Below are 22,278 nucleotides of genomic sequence, written 5' to 3' on the forward strand. Positions count from 1 at the left end.
CTCCGGAAGGCGGGTGGGAAAGAACTGTCGGAGCTCAGTGGCAGTGTAGCGGGCCCTGATGTCCCGGAAGGCTTTCGGTCCCTTCGTCCTCACACCGGCTCGGCAGGCCCGCGTCTTGGCCCGCTGTGGACGCAGAGAAGCCAAGGCGGCCCCGGGAAACACACGGTGCAGAGTGCTTCCCTCGACCCGTACACGCCCGTGCGGGCTGGTGGCGGGCGGGAAAGAGGGCGCTTCCCCGAGGTGTCCCGAGGAAGCAGCGGGTGACCCTGCCGGCTGGGCACACAGCGAGGCCTTGGGGTCCTCCTGCTGAATGGACGCAGTTCGAGGTAACGTGGACATCAGCCTTCGACAGACGAAGAAAAGGAGGCCGTGCTCATCGTGTCTGAACACACACAAAATGTTGGAGCGCAGACCAAGCCACGAGTGACCGGACCTCCCTCAGTCCTATCCAGTACGAGTGAGCTTTGTCCAGGTCTCCCGCCTTTTAGATAAGTTTGACGAAGTCATCCCTACCGGGAATTGCTGACACTCAATCCACAGCAAAGCTCTGCATCCTTAGTGTTCCGCAAAACTGCCGACCACAAACCCCGTCTCCTGAGGACTTTCTGGAATCCCCCTAGCTAGGTGCCCCAGGGCAGTGGTCTCCGTCAGTGCTGCCCTGAGTAAGAAACCCAGCTTGTTTCCCCTGCAGATGTGTTTCTGGTTAGGTCTGGTCTGGGGACTCTGCAGGGCCCAGCAAGCCTCCATGCCTCTCTTCGGTGCCACAGGTCACTCACCAGTGTGTGAAACCTCACTGCTCTCTTCTTACCCTTCAGAGAGGACCTGCCTCCTCCTCCCTCACAGCAGAAATACTCTGACAATACTCACAGTCTCCTGTTCCCTTGCCACCCCTGCACAGAGCAGCTGACCCCAACCCAGCTTGACCTCACCACATCTCCAGAACAGCTCCCATTAAGACCTCCCTTGACTTACTACTCTGTTGCTAAATGGAACTGACCTTTGCAGTCATCTTCCATGACTCCCAGTGGTACTGACACTGGTGGCCTCTTTTCCTTTGGCTTGTGAGACACCTCACTCTCCTGGTTTTATTCCTGTTCTCTGGTTGCCCTGTCTCTGCTTCCTTCGCAGGCCCAACACCTTCTGCCTGGCTACGGGGCATGGAATTCTTTAAGACTAGATCCTGGGTCCTCTTCATTTTGTACTTCCTCCCTGGACAATTTCATCCACACTTGGCCTTGAATTACTGTTCATCTGAACATGGATTATTAATTTATATTTCCTACCAGCTCCAGATCGTGAGTTCAAATGAGTACCAGAGAATGGTTCAGTAAGTAGCAGAGAATGGTTCCAGTTGGGACATGTTGAATTTGAGGCACTTTTGCCTTTTGGTTCAAGTAAGTATGAGAGAATGGTTCCAGTTGGGACATGTTGAATTTGAGGCATTTTTGCCTTTTGGTTCAAGTAAGTACGAGAGAATGATTCCATCTGGGACATGTTGAATTTGAGGCACTTTTGCCTTTTGGTTCAAATAAGTACGAGAGATTGATACCTCTTGGATGTCTCAAAAATGCCTCAAATTCAGCGTGTCCCAGCTGGAACCATTCTCTCCCTGCTCCCACCCCCTTCAATCTGTTCTCCTTCCTGGGTTGACACAGACCTGTGCTCTTATCCCAGAACCCCTCTATAGAAGATAGCCTCTGAGTGGCCCCCATGATCTCCCATCTCCTAGGATTCAACACTTGTGTGGTCCCCTTCCCTTGAGTGTGACCCAACACCATGACTTGCTCTGGCCAACAGAGTCTAGCACAAGTGTCAAGACGCATGTGATTATGTGGATGTGATCTTTGACACAGGTCTGTGACACCCAATCTGCTTGGGGATCCTCCCTCCCTTGCTGGCTCTGAAGAAGCAAGCTACCATGTTGTGGAGAGAACCACAGTGAGGAACTGAGGATGACTTCCAGGTGATAGTCAGCAAGAAGCTGAGGCCTTCATCCCAAGACCCCACAAGGAGACTAATGCCACCAACAGCCATCTGAGCTTAGAAACCGACTTAGAAGCCTTCCTAGTTGAACCTCAGATGAAGCCCAGCTCTGGCCAACACCTGACTGCAGCCTTGCAGAGGACCCAGACTTCCAACCCGTGGAAACGGGGGACAAGATGGGTGTGGCTTTAAGCTGCTTAGTTTGCAGTAATTTGTTAGGCAGCACTAGCTACCTGATACAACCTCCATCCCCAAGCCCCTTCATTCCTCAGATTTCAGCTGAGTCCTCCATTCCTCAGGAAAACCTTTCCAGAGTGCCCTAAGCATGATCCCACTTTGCACCTCTCCGTCAGAGGATTTGTCCGCGTCACAGTCTTACAGGTATTTATGTAAGTGTTTCATTCATGAGCTGTATCTCCCATCAGATTGTAAACCATTGGAGGTCAGGAACCATGTCTTGGTTTTACACATAACTGTACTCCCAGCACCTGGCGCTTAATAGGTGCTCACATATATTGGTTGGATGAATAAATGAAGGAATATGTCCATTTTTGAAGCTCAGAGTGGGTGACATAAGCCTTCCTACTTCAGGATTGTCAAGAAGGTTGGAACCGAGAGTGGTGCCTCCTGCAAGCTTGCTCAGGACTGCCCAAACTAAATCATTTTGCTCTTTAAAAAAAAAAAATCCCAATTTCTGATTTTAAGAATGTAAACTGTCTAGAGACAAGGGAAATATCTGTTGTCCCAGGACATTATCAGCAGCCTGCATGGCAGACGGTATTTTCCAAAGTTTGCTGCGACAGTATCCCCCATCCCTCGTGCTCTTCTAAAATGTATCCTGCCCCCTTCCATCCAGGGGTAGGCTCTGAGTCTTCTCCCCTTAAAGCTGCATGAACTGTAACTGCTTGGCTGTCAGAGAAGGAAAGAGGTGCCATTAGCTGATCTCCAAGGCTAGGTCATAAAAGGCCATGCAGCTTCTGCCCGCTTCTCTGGAGACACTTGCTGGGGAGTTGGTCACAACTAAGGGGTCCAGCTGCTCTGAGGCTGCCGTGCTGGAGAAGCCCCGTGTAGGCACAGCCCTCCGTAATGCGGGCCGAGCTCCCAGCCCACAGCCAGCGCTGGCTGCCAGCCTTGTTGGGTGAGTCATCAAGGATATCCATCCCAGTGGAACCCTCAGATGACTCCTGCCCCAGCCGACATCTGACCAACCTCGTGAGAGACCTCGAGCAAGGACTGCCCAGCTGAGCCCTTCAAGAATTCCTGACCCCCAGAATGACAAGCAAAAAATGATTCTTAAGCTGCTAAGTTTGGGGGTAGTTTGTTACAGAACAATAATAACTGGAAGAGCTTGTGGTCCAGAGTGGAATACTGACACCTCAAACACCCAGCACATAAGATCCTGTCCGTGGGCCAAGGCAGCAGGCAGTTGGAGTGCAGGAGGAGAATGAAGAAAATGACAACTGTACTGTTTTCCAGGCAGCGGGAAGGATTTTGTTACAACTCTGGTGTGGGGAAGTGTGCATAAATGTCGAAAAGGCTTCACCCTGTGCAAAAGTAATTCCCTTTGCTATATTTATTATGAAGAAGGAGCAGAAAACTGAGAACACTGGGGGCCTGTTTGGGGCCAGGTGCTAGTTAGGCACTTGGCATGTGTTAATTAGATATAATCTCTTAACAGCCTCTGGAGGAAAGTACTATAGCCTGTTGGATAGGTCTGCGGGGGTGGAGGGGTGGTCTCCTTATGTCTTCAGGTGAGAAAGATGAGCACTTGATACAATAACCACCTAAGGCTGGGGGAAGAAGAGTCAGGAGGGAACAGGACTGGTAATTCTCAAACTTCATACAGGACCAGGAATGTTCTGGCATCCACTGACCAGACTGGACAATCCTCAATATACAAGAGACGTGTGTTACATGCGCCCAAGTGCATGTGTGGAGTGCACAGCAATGGTGAAAGGGCTGTGAGGGGGGCTGGACTGGAGAGCTTCTCTCTGGGGCTTTTAAAGTCAGGTGTGAATGTTAGGTTCATCTTGGGTAGAGGGCAGCGCACAATGGCATGCATGTGGGGCCGCCACATCTCTATAATGGATGGAGAGGGGTCGGGTAGGTGGGTAGGACTTAAGGTCCCAACCTAACTTAGGGTCATTTCACAAGTGTTCCTAAATGCTAAACGGGTGAGTTTAACTTAGTGGGAGAGCCGTTGACCCTTTCATGGTTAGAAAAATTTCAGTGTCCTGAAAAGGCAATGGATGGATTCATGCTCTACTTGACCCTCTGATGGCAATCTGTAGCCGTTTCCTGGGTTGATAGAGCCAGCTACTGTCATGGCGGAAAGAAACCCTCTGGGGGTTGTAATCCCTAGATCCTGGAGTCCCACCCACCTCACATTAGAATGAAATGTGGCCCACTCTGAGCCCCCTTTTCATTGGATTGGCTTCCCTTTATCTAAACACTGACACCCCCGGGGTGTGGTCCTAGACCCTCTTTTGTCTTTAATTTGCTTCCAAAATCATCTTTTTTAATTCTCTGGCTTTAAATACACCTGCATTCTGAAGACACATCTGTACATAACTCTGGTCTTGACCTCCTCTCAGAACTGTACCTACATATATCCCCACCTACCTTCTTGGAATCCCCAGTTGGATATCCAGTAAGCATCTCAAATTATGCCATTTATAGTATATGCCAAATACAACTCCTGTCCTCTCCCCAAAACCTGTTCACCCTCATCTTTGTCAGATCATCATTTACCCAATGGCTCCTGCCAAAACTTGGGCATCAGCCTTGATTCCTACCTTCCCTCATCCCATACATACAATTCAGGAATAGATCTTGCCTGTTCTACTTCCAAAACTCTTCCACATCCCATTTCTGTCACTGTGATCCCAGAGCAAGCCCCATTACAGGCAGACCTCATTTTACTCTACTTGGCTCTACAGACACTGGGCTTCACAGACACTGCAGTTGTTACAAATGGAAGGTTTGTGGCAATCCAGTGTCGAGCAAGTCTATTGGTGCCATTTTCCCAATAGCATTTGCTCACTTTGGGTCTCTGTGGCGCATTTTGGCAATTCTCGTAATATTTCAAACTTGTTCATTATATTCGTTATGGTGATCTGTGATCAGTGATCTTTGATGTTACTACTGTAATTGTTTTGGGACCCCACAAACGGTCCCATATAAGACAACAGACAACCAATCAATGTCGTGTGTGTCCTGACTGCCCCACCTTCCCGTCTCTCTCCCTCTCCTGGGGCCTCCGTGTTCCCTGAGACACAACAATATGGAAATTAGGTCAGTTAATAACCCTACAATGGCCTCTAAGTGCGCAAGTGAAAGGAAGAGTCACATGTCTGTCACTTTCGATCAATAGCTAGAAATGATGACAACGAGGAAGGCACTTCGAAACTGAGACAGGTCAAAGGCTAGGCCTTTTGTACCAAATGGTTGTGAATGCAAAAGATGAGTTCTTGGGGAAATTAAAAGGGCCACTCCAGTGAACACACGATGAGAAGAAAGCAAAACAGCCTTATTGCTGATGTGGAGACAGTTTTCCTGGTCCAGATAGAAGATCCACACTTCCTCAAGCCAAAGCCCCACCCAGAGCAAGGCCCTGACTCTCTTCCATTCTGTGAAGGCTGAGAGAGGAGGCGGAGCTGCAGGAGAGAAGCCGGAACCTGGCAGAGGCTGGTGCAGGAGGTTTAAGGAAAGAAGTCAGTCGTCTCCATAACATACCAGTGCAAGGTGAAGCAGCAGGTTGTCCAGACCTAGTGAGATAAGGAGTGAACGTAGCTACACTAAACGACAGATTTTCCCTGTAGTCGGAGCAGCCTTGTGGTGGAAGAAGAAGTTATCTAGGACTTTGGCAGCTAGAGAGAGATCAGTGCTGGCTTCAAAGCTTCAAGGGACAGACTGCCTCTCTCATGAGGGGCTCACGCAGCTGCTGACTTTAAGTTCAAGCCGGTGCTCATCGAACATTCTGAAAATCCTGGGGCCCTTCACAATTGAGGGAAATCTAATCTGCTTGTGCTCTATAAATATGAAAGCACATCTGTGTACAACACGGTTTGCTGAGTATTTTAAGCCACTGTTGAGACCTGCCACTCATAAAAAAAGACTCCTTTCAAAATGCGACTGCTCACTGACCCCGTCCTGGGTCACGGAAGAGCTCTGATGGAGATGGACGAGATGAGTGTTGTTTTCATACCTGCCGACACAACATCCCTCCTGCAGCCCGTGGATTCAAGGAGTCATTTTGACTTTCAAGTCTTATTATTTAAGAAGTACATTTCATGAGGCTCAGCTGTCAAAGTGATTCCTCCAGTGGATCTGGGTAAACTGAAAACCATCTGGAAAGGATCCACCATCCTAGAAACCATTAAGAACAGCTGTGACTCACGAGAAGAGGTCAAAATAGCAACATTAATAAGAGTCTGGACAATTCCAGCCCTGGTGGATGACGTGGAGGGTTCAAGCCTTCTGTGGAGGATGTCAACTGCAGAGGGGCTGCAAACAGCAAGAGAACTGGAATTCCAAGTGGATCCTGCAGATGGGACCGAATTGCGGCAATCTTGTGATTGAACCTGAGGGAGGAGGTGTCGCTTCCTGGGGCCGAGCAAAGAAAGTGGTTTCCCGAGTCAGAATCTAGTCCTGGTGACGATGCTGTGAAGACCGTTGAAGAGACACCAGAGGGTTTAGGATATGATGTTCGTTTAGGCACTAAAGCAGTAGCAGGAAGTTCTCCTGGGGGTGAAATGCCATCAAACAGCATCACGTTCAACAGAGAAATTGAGAAAGGAAGTCAATCGATGGGCAAATCATTGTCTTACTTTAGCAACCTGCCACAGACACCCCAGCCATCAGCAGCCACCCACCCTGATCCATCAGCAGCCACGGACATCATGGTGAGCCCCTCCACCAGCGAAAGGACTACAACTCACTGAGAACTCAGATGACAGGTAGCGTTTTTTAGCAGGAAAACACATTTTAAGTATGTATATTTTTTAGACATAATACTATTGCCCAACTGACAGACTACAGTGCCATGTAAACATAACTTTTAAATACACTGTAAACCAGTAAGTTCACTTGACTCACTTTACCACAATATCGGATTTATTGTCGTGTTCTGGAATTGAACCCCCATATTTCTGAGGCATGTTGACATTTCTTTCTAGACAAATGAGACTGCCTCCTCCCTGTTAGACTCTTGCCCTCCTACAGCTGATTTTTCCACAAAGGGAAAGAGATCATTTTAAACATAACTTGGCCTATTGCCTCCCCTGCTTTAAGTCTCTCAATTGTTTCCCATTTGCTTGGAATGAATCCAGAGTCCCTGCTATGCTTATGGGGCCCTCCATCAACTCCCCACCTCTCTCCTCCACCCTCATGAGTCCCATCCCTTGACTGTGGAGCTGCCTCTGGGCTCCTTTCTTTCTCCAGGACACAGCAGGCTTGTTTGACCTCAAGCCTGGGTCCTTGCCATTCCGTTTGATTAGAACAACTTCCTCCCACTCTGGAAGTGGCTGCTCAGCCCCCAAAGTCAGCTCAAAGGTCACTTCCTCAAAAGGCTTTTCTGGGCCCCATCTCAGACGCTGAGGTAAGCAATCCATATCTTATTTATGAATATATTTGTCTTTTCACTAATGAGATTTGCCCTAACATTTTCTGAGAATTTTTAACCAGGGAAGTAAATTTACTAGGAAGCTTTTATACTTTATTCACGTAAGACAGTGATAAATATTATTCACTTTTTATATAAAAAATATTTTTACTACTTTATTTCCATGGGGTATAACATTTTCTGCAGCTTGTAATGATTGATTTCTTTGATTTTTTTTAAGTAAACTTTTTTTTTATTGAAATAAAACCATATTTACAAGCAAGTACACAAATCCTAAGTGTATAGCTTGAAGAATTTTCACCAAGGACATACTTCTACTAACTAGGGCCCAGATCACAAAGCAGCATATTTCATGCATCCCAGAAGCCACTTCCTGTCACCAGCCCCCAGGGTCAACACTGTGCTCCAGATTCATGTTTCCTGGGTTTGAACGTCACTTAAATGGAATCATACAGTATGTGCTCTTCCAATGCTGCCTCTTTCACTAAGCACCATGTTGGTGAGACTCCTCTGAACTGTTAGTGGTCACACCTGACCTCGTCCCTGCAGAGTGAATCCCGTTTGGTGCAGCGCCGCTCACAAAAGTGGTTTCGCCTTTAGGAATGGCTGAGCCATGTCCATGAAAACGATGTACCGTGATCCCCTGGTCTGTGTTTTCTAGGGCAGGTTCATAGTGCTGAGGGTGATCCTCTCCACTCTGGAAGTGACCTTGAGAAGGCTTGTCACACTGCCTGACACAGTGGCATCCTGTGAGACGATGTCTCGGAGCCTGCAGTTCATGACAACGAAACATTGAAGATCATCACGTGGGCAAAAGAAATCAACCTGGCCATTCTCTCCACTGAAAACAAGTAATACACTACCGAAATATGATTGTGTTTCCATTAAAACTGGTTAAGTAAAATCATCAATTGGTTTTGTATAAATATTTAAACTTAAGAAATATTTTGAATTTTAGTATACCCACTTTTTAAATTTTCAATGGGTTTTCAGTGGCTTTAGTGCTCTAGAAATTCCTTTTGCTTTGTGCTCTAGGATTGCCAGGCAGGGTACTGGGCGGTTGCCTCCGAGAGGGAGTGGGGACCGAGTGAGAAGCATGAAGGAACTTTCTGGGGTGACGGGGATGCTCAGGATCTTGGTAAGGGTCTGAGTTACAAAGCTGTAGGGATTTGTCCCCACTCAGCAAGTGTTCACTTACGAGCAGGGCGTTTCACTGTAACTTTTGGACCAAAAGGAAAAGACTGTGGACAATGAATTCTTGTTATTGTGTGCATGCTGAGACACGTGGGGCAAAGCGTCCTGAAGTCTCTAATTCGCCCTGAATGCATCAAGAATAAAATGGACTCAATGGTTGCCCAGACGCAAGAAAGTCTAGGAAAATGTGAGCGGTACAGCTGCAGATTTCCATAATTCAGTGATGGGGAAGAGAGAAGGCATCTCTAGTCCTTTATACTTCGCTGGTCCACCCGAGCAGCCCCTCCAGGCTGCGTGTCTCCAGACGGAACCACTGGGGAGGGCCTGGGTCTGATATCCTGAGGGAGAAGTGGGCAAATCTCCAGGAGGCTCCATCGAGCCTCGGAGGAAATGGGGAAAAAGAATTTGCACCAGGCAAGAGAAGGTTGGGGAAGGGGCCAGGGATCCATCTCCTCCCTTTATTTTCCTTGCATTCCATCAAGGCTGAAACCTTGAACCCTTTCTAGACTCAGTTTATTACTTACACAGACAATGAAAGGAAGAGTAGCCGAAGTGCTAACTCCCCAGGGGCCTCATGCAGGGTGAAGGGAAAGTGTCCAGATGACCACGACGTGGACGACGAGGCCCCTCCTGCTGAGGGCCACTGCCCTCCCTGCTCCTGTATGGCATCAGGCCTCATCAGAGCCCGTATCAGGACAGCCCAGAGGACAGGGAGCCAGCTCCTCCCTCACTGTCCTGTTCTGGGGACATCACAACCATTCTGTCAAGACTTGGATCCATCTGTGTTTCAGGCCAGGGGTGCCAGTGTCCCTATACTTCCTTCCCAGATCCTCCTTCCTGTTCCTCCACTTCCAAGACCGGACCATCACAGCCTCTGGAAGTGCAAAGAGATTGGGGGCCTACCATGGCTCTGAGGTAAACACAAATAACTCGTAAGGTTTTTCTTTTTTTTTTTTTTTTAAGATTTTATTTATTTGAGAGAGAGAGCATGAGCAGATGGAGAAGCAGACCGCGGCCCGCCACCCGCACCCCGCGCAGGGAGCCGGATGCAGGACTAGATCCCAGGACCCTGGGATCACAACCCAAGCCGAAGGCAGACACTTCACTGACTGAGCCACCCAGGTGCCCCTAAATAACTCATAAGCTTAAGAAAAGATGCCCTGGGTCCCTCAGGAAATGGGAACAAACAGTAATCAGATGCCTTGGAAAGGCTTACGCAGCAAATGATGTAGACAGAATGCTTTTTAAAGGAGGCCACCTCTTGCCACCGCACTGGCTACAACTCTCTCATAATGGAACAATTCAGGCTACAGTTTGAAAACTGAATATACCAGAATAACAATATACGGGACGTAGTATTGCGATGTCTGGAGGCCTGGGGGCCACTGGAGGAGCAGAGACGAGCGGCAGGTGGTAGGTTGTGGCCCTCGATGACCCCACTCTCCGGGTCCCCGTGTCCTGTGTGATCCCCTCCCCCGGGGCGCAGACTGCTCCTGACAGATGCCACTCCTGAAATGAGGCTACAGAAAATGTTGCCTTCTCCTCATCCACCCTCTCTGGCTGCCCCAGAGGGAAGCGGCCTGCGGCCTGCCACCTGCCGGGCATGGAGAGCTGAGGGAGGCCTCCAGCCAGAAAGCAGGACAGGATGAGGCCCTCGGTCGGACAGCCCAGGAGGAGCTGAACCCTGCCACCCACCATGAAGGAAGCCTGTGTGTGGATCTGGTCTGTGTGGAGCCTCTGACAAGGCCACGGTCCCGGATGACACCCTGACAGTGGCCTCGGACATACCCCAAGGTGGAAGCCCCAGATGAATCCGCACCTAGGTCCTGACACCCAGACGCCAGGGCGTAGCATGTGCTGGTTTTAGGCTGCTGACCTGTGGGGTGACTTGTTACATGGCAACAGGTAACTCTCTGCTTGTCCACTTCTGTGGTTTTCCTTCTACGGGGTACAGAGTCCCTTTCCGGCTCCCACTACCCCTGGCTCGGCCTACCCTCCCTGCTCGGGCTCTGGCCCCTAGAGCTCAGGGAGGGTGAGCAGCATGGCTGGACTGCAGGGCCGCCGACCATCCCAGTCCCCACTGACCGCCAGGAAGCTTCTCCCTGGGAAGCTGCTGGAGAGGGAGCTCAAGTGGGCATGAAGCCAGCGTAGAGAAGAGGGGAGAAGCAGAATGAAGCCCCAGCGGGAGCACTCCCTCTCCAGGATACCCTCCCAGGGGAGGCCCGTATGCTTCAACTTCCTGGTTCCTGCCCTCCTCCCCCTTCTCCCTTCTTAACCCTCCGGTGTCATTTCAGGGACCAGAGATGGCCACAGGAAATTCTCAAATCAAATTCAGGACCATGGTGACCTCTGGGGTCTAAAGGTAATTTGTCCTCCTCTGCTTAACCTCCTACCTCCCCCTGTCAAGAACTTGCCTGTCCTACAGGGCTCACATGCCACCTTCTCCAGGAAGCCTTCCTTCAGGATCCTGCCGGTGGAAGGTCATGTCACATTTTCCTCCACACTCCAACCCTATTTATTGTTCTTCTCTCATGGCCTTTGTTTCTTATACATTAATGATCAGGAAATATCTGTCTCCCCTGAAATTACATTGTCCTTAACACAGAGGCCCTGCTGCTCTGGGCGGTGGGACTTCCTGCTGGAACTCTTCCTGGTTACAAGGGCACAGGCTGTCCCCCGGGATGTGTTCTCAGCTTCTCTAGAGTTGTGCATGCTCCCTGCCTGCCCCCACCCAGCCCGTGCCAGGGAGGTCAGTTCAGGGCCCAGCAGAGGACAGGTGCAATGGGGGAAGGCAGAGACGAGGGGAGCAAAGCAAGAAGAAGAAAACAAAGTAGAGACAAAGAGGGAATTCTAACCAAGACCCGTGCATGTTTTGCACCCACAAAATTCAATATCCTTCTCTTAAAAAAACTTTTCTTCACAGTTGTAAACTGGTGAAATAGGGACATCTACTATTAATGAGAGTGCAGGAAATGGCCCCCTCCTCCACCGAAGGTGGGAGTGTAAGGCGAAACAGGTTTTCAGGGCATTGATCTGACACATACACGTTTTCAATGACATGCCATCTTAATTCTAGAAATGTATGGCACATGCTGCAAACTACACAGGCTGTTCACTGAGTATCGGTCTTGGAAAAGCGTGGAAACCCTCTCTACACCCTGGGTGAGGCCATCGTGCATGGGGAGCCTCTGTGGGCAGCAACGTGATGGGTCAGGTGGGCCCCATGAGGGAGGGGCTTATCCTCCTCACCACGGTGTCCCTGGTGCTGAGGACAGAGCATGGCACATCGCAGGTGCACGGGCCACACTGCTGAATCGATGGTCCCATTGGGTTCAAAAAGTTGCAGAATAGTACGTATAGAATGGTCCTATTTGCAGAAAAATAAATTTATCCTAGATATCTATGCTTGAGATGCATGGAAAGCATCAAAAAGGCCACCCAGGAAGTGGTTAACTGTGGAGACTCCTGGAGAGGGGGACGAAGGAACGGGGTGAGAAGACAGAGCAAAACCCAGGTTTTCCATGGCCAGCCTTCCATAATGCTTGACTTTTCCTGGGAGTGTGTCTGGTTTTTTAAATTAAAATATAGTTTAAGAGGGGCGCCTCAGTGGCTCAGTGAGTTAAAGCCTCTGCCTCCGGCTCAGGTCATGATCCCAGGTTCCCGGGATCAAGCCCCACATCGAGCTCTCTGCTCAGCAGGGAGCCTGCTTCCTCCTCTCTCTCTCTCTGCCTGCCTCTCGACTGCTTGTGATCTCTGTCTGTCAAATAAATAAAATCTTTAAAAAAAACATCTAGTTTAAGAAAAGTTACTGAACCTATCTGAGCTTCAGGTCCTCCCTCAGGGGTCACTGTGACATCTGAGGAATGGATAAGACCACGTACCCTGAGGGCCGTGGCACCTGATGTCAATGAATGGATGACACTGCTGTCCTCACGGAAAGAGATGCAGACACACAACAATTGTGAGGAAACTATGTGGACCCAGCTGCCCAGGCCCCAGAACCCGCCCCATTTGCTATTTATTCCCCGGGGTATAATATATACATATTCCCGGGTGAGCTGCTTGCTTCTTCCTCCACATCATCACTTCTCTGCTCAAATAAAGCCTACCAGACACGTTGTCTCTAACCAACCTACCATGCCTGCACCCTGCTTCCACACCATTCCCCCCTGTCCTCTTGACCTACTCTATTTTCACAGAAACGCTGCCGGCCACATCATCTGTGTTTTGTCTGGTTCCCTGCTAACAGTGTGACCTTGAGAAGACACTTCAGACATCTCCAGCAATTGGAATCATGCCTGACAAAGAGTAGGCATCCAGGAAATACCGTGAGAGAATAAATAAACATTGTCTGAACTATGCCATCAGGAAAACGAAAGAGAGAAACTAGAAAACTGCCTAAAACTGGGTGACCAGGAAATCCTTCCCAACCCTGAAGCCTTGAAGCAACTACAGAGAAGAGCAGCAGGGGTGGTGTGTGTGTACGTGCTTGCAGCAGCCACACATCTGGCAAGCAGATGGAGACATGGACGGTAATAGGGGAGAGGTGCTCAGAGGTGGAGCTCTGAAGGTCTGAGTGGACCCAGGGCCATCGTGGGACTCCTGAGCTCTGCTCATCTGTACAGCGTTGGGCTTCTGAAGGACTGCAGTTCAGGAGTTAATAGTAGGTGTAGTTTTCCTAGGGATCTCTGCCATCTTCCAGCTGGGGGTTGAGAACCTGACCTTAAGAACGTGGCAGCAGGGACCGAGGGAGAGGGACAAGAAAGGAGATGCCAACTCATTCATTCGTTACAGTGACTAAAGAGGCAGCACTGACAGTTACTGGACGTTTCTCACAAGGTCGGCTGAAGGACAAGGAGGTGTCTCCTTGACTGTCAGGCATCTGTCCTGGGTGGCTGAGGATGGCCATGTTGCTCTCAGGGATCCAGAACACAACAGGAGGTGTGGGTCCTGCAGAAGAGCTGGGTTCACATGGAATTTGCTCAGTTTGAAGAACCTGGGGGAGACGTACAAGCCAATAACCCTGGGCAGCTGGATAAATGCCCCAAGAGCTCCAGAGAGCCCGGCTGGGCTGGAAGTCATTTTGGAGTCAGTGACACAGGAGGGAAAGCCATGGATATCATACAGACTGTTGTCTAGAGGCAAGAGGACTAAGGAAGGAAACACAGGACAGCAGTAAAGCAAGGGCTGAGAAGAGCCCTGTCGAGGTTCTGAGAAGAACGGTTGAAGAGGAAGCAGGATGACTAGACTGAGAACAGGCTGTTAAGAAGCATGAGGTTACCAATGGTGCCAAATACTGCAACATTTATGTAAGAAGAAATCTGGAGAGTCTGCTTGGCAATAAGGACTCCATTGGAGACTTCCAGAAGTTTTCAGTAGAGTGAACAAAAATGTGGGCCAGTGTGAAATTTTATGATGAGTGAACAGGTGAAGAAATGCAGAAAATGAGAACAGAAGTAATTTTCAAGAAGCATGACTGTGAAGGAAATACGGGGAGAAGACTAAGAGATCTCGGTGAGATCTGATTTGTCAGATCTCAGTCTGACAAATTTCTCGGGAGAGAGTGATTAAGACAGAAGGCAAGCACAGGATGGGAGCTAGCCTAACTGTGAGGGGTGACAAGGTCCACAGTATGGTTGTTGACTGAGATGTCGAAGGGCACAGACTAGATTTTTCGAGCTTAAGGGAGGGCAGGATCTGGAGGGGTAAGAGGAGAGGACCCCAAATGTCATCCTCTGATGGTCGAGGTAACCACAAAGCAGAACAGTTCTAGCCAGAGTAAGATGCCTGGGCGCTCCCACGAGAAGCTGATAGGCTCCTGGATCCCCAGTTAAAAACCTTATGCCTTCTCCTTCTAGATCCACCTAAACCCAAGGATCGACAAGAATAATCTGATAAACTAGGGGCTTCCCTGGCTGCTATCAAAGCGATGCCTCTGTCGACCTCTGGGCGGTTGGCGATGGCTTGTGGCTTTCTGCGGGCTCTGGGCCATCTTCAGGGAATGAAAATTCCACGACAGCAGGGGTCTGTACGGTCAGTCTGTCTCGGCCGCAGCCCGCAGAAGGTGCTAGGCGCAGGTGGAGAGTGAACACAGCGCAGAGCTTGGGGCTTGGTCTCGGGTCCCGTCCGCAAGGCTCGTGCTCCACCTCAACAAGCCCGCCTCGGTTCCGCAGCCTGAGACGACCCCCGCCATCCTCGGCACCTGCCGCTGGTGGCTTTGGCTGCGCGGTCAATACTCCTGCCCTCCCGAGACCCCGGGAGGCTGTCTGCGCGGAGACCAGCCGGGGCGCCCTTGCCTGCGCGCCCTCTCGCGGATGCGCGGCTCGAGCCACGAGGCACCTTCCTCTCTTCCTCTCCCGGTCGCAGGGCTGCTGGAGAGACCGCAGCCCAGCCTCGGCCGGCCGCAAAGTCCCTTACCTACAACAAGAGCCTCCCGACTGCAGCTGGACGCCGCCCGGCGGAGGATCCGGCTCTGGGCTCTCGCGGCAGGGGGCGAGGCCTCCGCACCCGGAGGCCTCTGGGAGTCGCGGTCCCGGCTCCCCCTGAAGCGGCCTCGCGGAAGTGAAGTGGAAGGAGAAGAACTACATCTCCCAGGAGGCTCCGCGGTTCGCCTCGGACGGGGCGAGACGAGGGCGTGGCTAGTGCCTGGGGGGCACACCTCTACCCCTCCACCCCCACCCCCCGAAACACAGAAAGCCTTCGGACTGTCACCAGCTTGCCCCCAAGCAGCCTTCTAGCAGCTCCGCGAGCTGGAAGCCACGGGAGTCCAGCCGAGAACCCCTGAAGCTCCGCTCCCTTGTTCCCAAATCCCTCCGGCTTCCCCAGCGAGCGAGACCGGCCAGATCTCCAATCCAGGTCGCTCGCCAAGGCCCGCGCCCATTACAGAGCTATAGGAGGGAGGGACCCCGGAGGCGGCCGGGCTGGCTCTGGTAGAGCCCTGAAGGCCGCTGCCAGGAGCCCCACGAGGAAGTGGGGAAGCGACTTAGCCCTGCTGCCCAAGTCCAGGTCCAAGATGAGATGAGGATCCCAGCACTCTATCAGTGCAAAGGTAACAACTGGAGACTGGATTTAGAAGTAGAGCTCATGGGGTGCCTGGGAGGCGCTGTCGGTTGGGTGCCAGACTCTTGGTTTAGGCTCAGGTCGTGATCTCATGTTGTGATCTCAGATGGTCGGATCAATCCCTTTGTGGAACTCTCAGTGGAGAATCAGCTTGGGACTTTCCCTCTTCCTCTGCCCCTCCCACTTGTGCTCTCTCAAATAAATACATAAATCTTTTTTAAAAAAGAAAAGTATAGCTCATGCACTGCATTGACTGGAGGTGAGATGACAGACAAAGAAAGAGTGTGGCTTCTATAGATTTTTGTGTCTAATCAGTGGGGAGCCATGAATGGGCAGCAAGTGGGCAGTGACAGTGGGAAGGGTGAGTCTGTGGCGCTTGGGCTGTGGTTTGTGATGCCCAGCAGATGTCGGAGTAGAGATTCTAAGCAGACAGGAGGACTCCACTAAGACAGAGAGGGGCTTTGGACCAAGGGCACATGATGGGACAAACCAAATGGACCAGGTGGAGTCTGGACAGGGGTGATGGGGAAGGACATAGAGTCTCAAGTGTGCATCTAGGAGAGGAGCATCTAGCAAAGGAGATTGGGGATGGCCTGTGACAACCCAGGATACTGGGTGTTTTTGACGTCAAGAGAAGAGAGAGTTTCAGGAAGGAGGGAGTGATAACCTATGAGGAGTGCTTTACTGGAAGAAGGGTAAGCCAGAAACTTAAGACAGGCCGGCTGGACTTTGAAACATGGCAGCCCCTGGAGATCTTTACCAGGGCGGGGTCAGTGGAGGGGAGGGAACAATGGCTTGACTGGAGGGGTGGGAGGGGGGGGGGAGAGGTGTGCAAATGGAGACACGTAGTGTAAACTGTGCTCATGAGGAATGTTGCTTTGGAACAGAGCAATGAAGCAGAGGCTAATGGGGTATGGCAAGTCTAGGGAGGTTTTATGTCCTCTTTCTCTAGATGGAGATGTTTCAGCTTCTTTGTAGAATGATGCAGAGGGGGATGCCTGGGGGGCTCAGTGGGTTAAGCCTCTGCCTTCGGCTCAGGTCACGATCTCGGGGTCCTGGGATTGAGCCCCACATCGGATTCTCTGCTCAGCGGGGAGCCTGCTTCCCTCCCCCCCACTTGTGATCTCTCTGTCAAATAAATAAATAAAATCTTAAAAAAAAAAAAATGATGCAGAGGGAGGGGAGATTAGTGATGCAGCAAAGTCACAGAGAGGTCAGAGGGGACCGAGTCCAATGCCTGCGTGGAAAGCCCACACCATACTGCACCATGATGGGAGGCAGGATGCCCGGGTAGAGGCCCACATGGGTATGCTTGGCAGAATAATGGTCCCCCAAAGGTGTCCACATCGTCATTCCCAGAACCTGTGAGTGTTCTGGGCAAGAGAGGTTTTGCAAATCTGATTGAGGATTAAGAACCTGGAAATAGGGCGCCTGGGTGGCTCAGTGGGTTAGGCCGCTGCCTTTGGCTCGGGTCATGATCTCAGGGTCCTGGGATCGAGTCCCGCATCGGGCTCTCTGCTCAGCAGGGAGCCTGCTTCCCTCTCTCTCTCTCTCTGCCTGCCTCTCTGTCTACTTGTGATCTCTCTCTGTCAAATAAATAAATAAAATTAAAAAAAAAAAAAAGAACCTGGAAATAAGGAGATTATCTTGGGTTATCCCAGTGGGCCCAGTATCATTATGAGGGTCCTTAAAAGTAGAAGGAAGAGGGAGGCACAGGGGTTAGAAGGAGACGTGACTATGGGAGGAGGGTGCAACAGATGCATTGTTGCTGGCTTTAAAGGTGGAGGAAGGGGGCCACCTGCCAAAGGATATGGGTGGCCTCGGAAACAGGGAAAGGAAAGGAAACAGATTCACTCTCAAGCCTCCAGGAGGGAGTGTAGCTGTTCTGAAAGCACTAGGCTCTCCTTTAGCCTTGTGAATCCTGTGTCAGACTTCTAACCTTCGGAAATGCAAGATGATCGGTTAGTGTTATTTCCAGCCACCAAGTTTGCAGCGATGTATGGTAACCACAGAAGACTAATACAGTGGACCAGGGGCCCGAAGTGGGAAGGAGGCACATCTCAGGGAAGGACGAAACAAGGCTACCAAAGTCAAGAGCAAGGCCTGTGAGGGAGAGTTGGGGGTTTCAGAGAGAGGAGGTGGTAGGAAATAGTTGTCTGACGGAGTGGGAAATTTGCAAAGAGCTTCAGAAGGAATGGTCTAAGGTGGTCTAGGTTGCAAAGAGGCAAGAAGGGCTGTCAGCCTGTAGAGGCTGATAGTGGTCACTGCTCTGGGAAGCACTTATGTGTCTGAGAAAAGAGGCTGCTCTTGAGGCTCGCAGTAGGAGCTGACTCAGTCATAGGTGGGGGGAGCGCAGGACCAGAGCTCTGGGTTAGGGGCTTCTGACCTCAGGAGGGTACTGGTCCCAGCGACATCTTGCCCCCCAGGTCAGCCTCCTGCACCTTGCATCCCAAGTCCTGGGTCCCCTTGGCCCTCTTCCAGGGTCTCTGGGAGAATGTGACAAGTGTGGGCATGAGAGGAAGGCACTGATGCTTCAGAACAGTTCCTGGAGGATGTCCCCTCCCCCACATGGCATCAGAAGGCATCACAGTTGCCTTTGGGTGCTGCTGGAAGCCACAGCCAACAGAGGTCTTGCATGGGCACCTACGCTCCATCTATGTCCTTGTGGACACACCCGACATCAGTCTGTCTGGGGCAGCTAAAAGCACCCCAGGAATAACATTTCCAATCCCTCTTGAACCCCACCTTATGGAGCTGCCTCCCCCAGCCCATCCCAAACTCTCCCCAGTTGCTAAAAATAAGTTGCATCTGGTTATAGCCTAGTGGCTGAAGTCTGAGACTGAACCACAGAGAAGCCAAGTTGAAACACCCCTGGTGGCCGGACTCGTGGTAGTGGTGGTAGGGGGCGTGTTGTCAAAGGATTGCTGGGAAAGATGTTCTTGAAGCAAAGGTGCCCAACCAGAGAGGAGACCCAGGTGTCAATCCTGAGTTGTCACATCACAGCCCTGGTCTGGGCATTGGCAACCCAAGCTGCTTTGGGGTCCTGGAGCAGGAGTGACCAGGCTGGGCTCTCTCTGGCAGTGGCTGCTGTCAGCTGACCCATGCTGTCTGCGGTTCCTGGCCCACCCCAGGAGGGAACTTCCCTCCACTCTTGCTGCCCATCCCATCCCCCTCCTCTCAAGGTTCTGACCTCTTGGGCCCACTTTGACCTCTAGTCCAAGCTGAGTAGAACCATGACAATTTCATTTCAAGCCATGAATGGGGCAGGTCTCCATGTCCCCGAACTCACTGGTACTGGGGGAAGATCCCTCTTTTGTCAGGAAGAGTGACCACCTCACATAAGTAGACTGCCATCTGCATCACACTCATGGATCCTAAAACAGGTCTTCGAAGGAAACTTCCAAACCACATGGCTAGGAAGTAGGCATTCATTTTATTCCTAGAAGCTCCTGAACTGGAGAATGGTGGGGAACAGGCTGTTCCCCTGCTACTTCATTGCTCTGGAGACAAACCCCATGACAATGGTGTCCCTGTCCAGGATGCACGCAGTTCCCAGGGAGGTGGGAGCGCTGTCCACTGTGAGACATGCCGCAGGTGTCTGCTCTCCACCACCACTGTGCTCATCATGGTGCTGACAAAGGGTAGGAGATTTTAGAAACATTTGCCAGCATCAAGTACAAGAAAAACACCCCTCCCTAGTTTAGTATCTACCCATTAGACCCATCAAGGAGATCACATCATTCAGTCTTACTCCAAAAGGGTAACTAACTCTCCAAAATGCTTTATTTCATAAAACTGGAACATTTGATGGTAACCCAATACACAGACTCAAGTGGTCTAGGGAGTTCTGCTTCTCTCTGGCAGGTGGAGGAAATGCCACAGAAAGCCTCTGCCTCCCCTGTGTCCTGACTCAAGTGGCAAGTTCAAGCTTCCGCTCAGGCCAGGGCTGTCAGGGTCTGAGGTGTCCCTCTGTCCCGTCACCAGTGCCCAGCACCAAGAAGGGCTTCAGCACCATTCCATTTACCTCTGCCCCCAGATCCACACAGTACCTGAGAAGGCTGGGACAGTGAAACCCTGGAGAACCCTAGTAGTTCGGTGAGATTCCTCCTGCCTGCAGCTCCCGCCCTCCACCCACTCCTGGGGGGCTGTGGGGTCCATAAGAAATACTTTCTTAAGAAACAGGGCTAGGGCTGGTCACCGGGACTGCCCTGCATCCCAGACACTGAAGGAAGAGAGCCGGCAGTCCTAAGAGCCAGCGGAGGGGGGCGGGGGGAGGGGTGGGGGGGGCAGCCCCACCACCTGTGGACCACAGGGAGGAGGGAACAGAGCAAGGGAAGGCCACACCCATCCTTGCAAAAGCCGGGGTGGTGTTAGTCACCAAGGCCTCCAGACGCTCTGGGCTATGCGGGCAGCGGTGAGGCTGCCCAGGGTTGCTGGCACCAACTCTGGCCCTTCAGCAGGAGCTCTGGTCAGTTCAGCCTCGGGGGCCTCCTCCAAGTCGGAGCACAGGTCGTCCCCGGGGCCTGGGGAACTGGGCATAGGGGATCCCAGGACCCCTCCTCCCGTGGGCCAGCCACTGCGCCCAGGGGCTCCCGGAGGCCCTGCCAGGGCGTCCCCCAGCAGATCCCGGAAGCTGCTGCCCTCGCGCAGAGGCATGGATTCAAGCAGGTGGTTCAGGAGTTCTGCGGCGACAGTGGCATCGATGGCCTGGCACGTGGACACGAACGTGTGCACCTCGTGCATGCACTGGATGTAGCCAGCCGCGAAGCGCTCGCTTGCTTCCGCCTGCAGCTGCTCGCGCTCTGCGCCCAGGAGTGGGAAGGAGAGAGCGGCGTCGGGTCCAGTGAGCCACCACTGCGGTGTCCAGGCCCGCCCAGCCCGCGGGGACAGGGCTCACCCAGGGGACCCGGAGGTCGCCCTCTCCGCCGACATTACAGGGGCCCGGGAGGGAGGTCCCCAGTCCGCGACCCGGGCCGGCTGGGCGAACGCGCCCCGCGCCCCGCCCGCGCGCCCCACCGCCACTCACCGCGCGCACGGCCCCGCAGCGTGCTCTGCACACGCCGCACCGTCAGCTCCAGCACCTCGGCGTTCTCCAGCTTGGCCTGCACCTGCGCCGGCGGGAGAGCCGGGGGGCGTGTGGAGGGTCGGTGAGGCCAGGCCGCGCCGCGAACCCCGCTCTCCGGCCCAGCGGCCCCTGGGCGCCCGCCTGCCCGCCTCACCTCGGCGCCCGCCAGCAGCAGTCGCAGCTCCTGGAGGCTCTCATTGATCCGCGCGCGCCGCTTCTTCTCCACCAGGGGCTTCCGGGCCTGCGGGAAGCGGGCGGCTGAGCCCCGGTCCCGGGTCTCCCGCCCGCTCGCCCCCTGCTCCCCTGCCCCCCTGAGGCCCCGGCCCGCACCTTGCGGTCCCCCCGGGTCTCCCAGCCGTCCTCACTCTTCCGGCTCGGACGGTCCCGGCCGGGGGCCAGGGCCTGAGCCATGGCCCGCACCTCCCAGAGCGCTGCGAGCGCGGCGAGCGCCCACGCCCCTCGCAGCGCCCAGCTGAGGCCGCGGCAATCCTCGCTCCTCCGCGGCTTCCGCCCGCCGCGGCCCCGCCCCTTTTATAGCATCTCATTTGCATTTCAATGCACGGATTGGCCGCGCGGGCCAGAGCCGCCGGCTTGGAGGCGTACCGCGACCAATGGGAGCGGCGCGCATTGTCGGGCTCCGCCGCCGAGGTCGGCAGGCAGCTGGTGGGGCGTGGTTGGCGGCCGCGGCCCCCATCCCGGGCCCCCCACAACCCCAGAGGCTTGGGGCACCTGAGGGGGCGGTGACCCGCAGGGCGGCGGTCAGGGCTGCTTCTGCCGCCCTCCCTACCTGAGCGAGGCCTCCAGGTCTGCTGTGCGTGGGAGCAGCATTCATGCAGTCACACTTGTCTTAGTTCCTGCAAGGTGCATCCCGAGAAGCGCGCTCCTGCGCGAGTGTCGGGGTGCTGGATTCTGTAGGACAGAGCCATAGACAAGGCCGCGGTCTGTGGACCTGGAAAGGTCTATGGGTCCGGCCCGGGATAGCTACGGAGTCCCGGCGAGTTGGGGGCCCATGGGGTAGCGGGGGTGGGAGCGGCCCCATAGCTCCCTTGAGTTTCTTGCGCATTTGTGGGTCCAGACACCGGACTCGATCCTCGACACCGCCCTCCACCCTCGCGGAGATCCTACCGGGGCGGGGCCCGCCGGCCCGCCGGCGCCGCCCCTCCTCCAGGCGCTCCTTCTCAGGTCACCCTTCCTCCGCCCGCCCCTTCTTCCCTAGTACCCCCCCCCCCCCCCCCCCCCCACCCCCCCCCCCCCCCCCCCGGCCGCCGCTGTACATCCCTGAACTCCTCCCCACCCTTCTCTGGTCCTCCTCCCCGCCCACTCTTCCCTGTTCTCCCAGCTCCCTGGCCGACCG

At 53.1% G+C, this 22,278-nt stretch overlaps 1 protein-coding gene across 3 annotated transcripts; it reads right to left on the reverse strand.

The window, feature by feature from the left end:
- Window positions 1-20,127: 20,127 nt before the first annotated feature.
- On the reverse strand, window positions 20,128-21,408 carry LOC111143951 (hes family bHLH transcription factor 6). 3 transcript variants are annotated; one of them, XM_022497997.1, is made up of 4 exons: window positions 21,255-21,408; window positions 21,079-21,165; window positions 20,886-20,961; window positions 20,128-20,661 (listed from the first exon to the last, which is right to left on the reverse strand). In XM_022497997.1, exons 1-4 carry the CDS (start codon window positions 21,333-21,335, stop codon window positions 20,234-20,236), a joined length of 672 nt encoding a protein of 223 aa, XP_022353705.1. In that variant the 5' UTR covers window positions 21,336-21,408; the 3' UTR covers window positions 20,128-20,233. The 3 variants fall into 3 exon arrangements, with proteins under 3 accessions (XP_022353705.1, XP_022353698.1, XP_022353710.1); XM_022497990.1 differs by having other exon boundaries at window positions 20,886-20,967; XM_022498002.1 differs by having other exon boundaries at window positions 20,476-20,661; window positions 20,926-20,967.
- Between the last annotated feature and the right edge of the window lie 870 nt (window positions 21,409-22,278).

Source organism: Enhydra lutris, unplaced genomic scaffold (genome assembly GCF_002288905.1).
Source record: "Enhydra lutris kenyoni isolate GAN:26980312 unplaced genomic scaffold, ASM228890v2 scaffoldscaffold1, whole genome shotgun sequence".
Classification (NCBI taxonomy): domain Eukaryota; kingdom Metazoa; phylum Chordata; class Mammalia; order Carnivora; family Mustelidae; genus Enhydra; species Enhydra lutris.

Excerpts from the sequence above, each read along its gene's own strand:
- LOC111143951 (XM_022497990.1), bottom strand. The coding sequence starts at position 21,335 with ATGGCTCAGGCCCTGGCCCCCGGCCGGGACCGTCCGAGCCGGAAGAGT. Across the intron at positions 21,166-21,254 it reads AGACCCGGGGGGACCGCAAG|GCCCGGAAGCCCCTGGTGGA; the intron begins GTGCGGGCCGGG and ends CGCTTCCCGCAG. Across the intron at positions 20,662-20,885 it reads GCTGCGGGGCCGTGCGCGCG|AGCGCGAGCAGCTGCAGGCG; the intron begins GTGAGTGGCGGT and ends TCCTGGGCGCAG.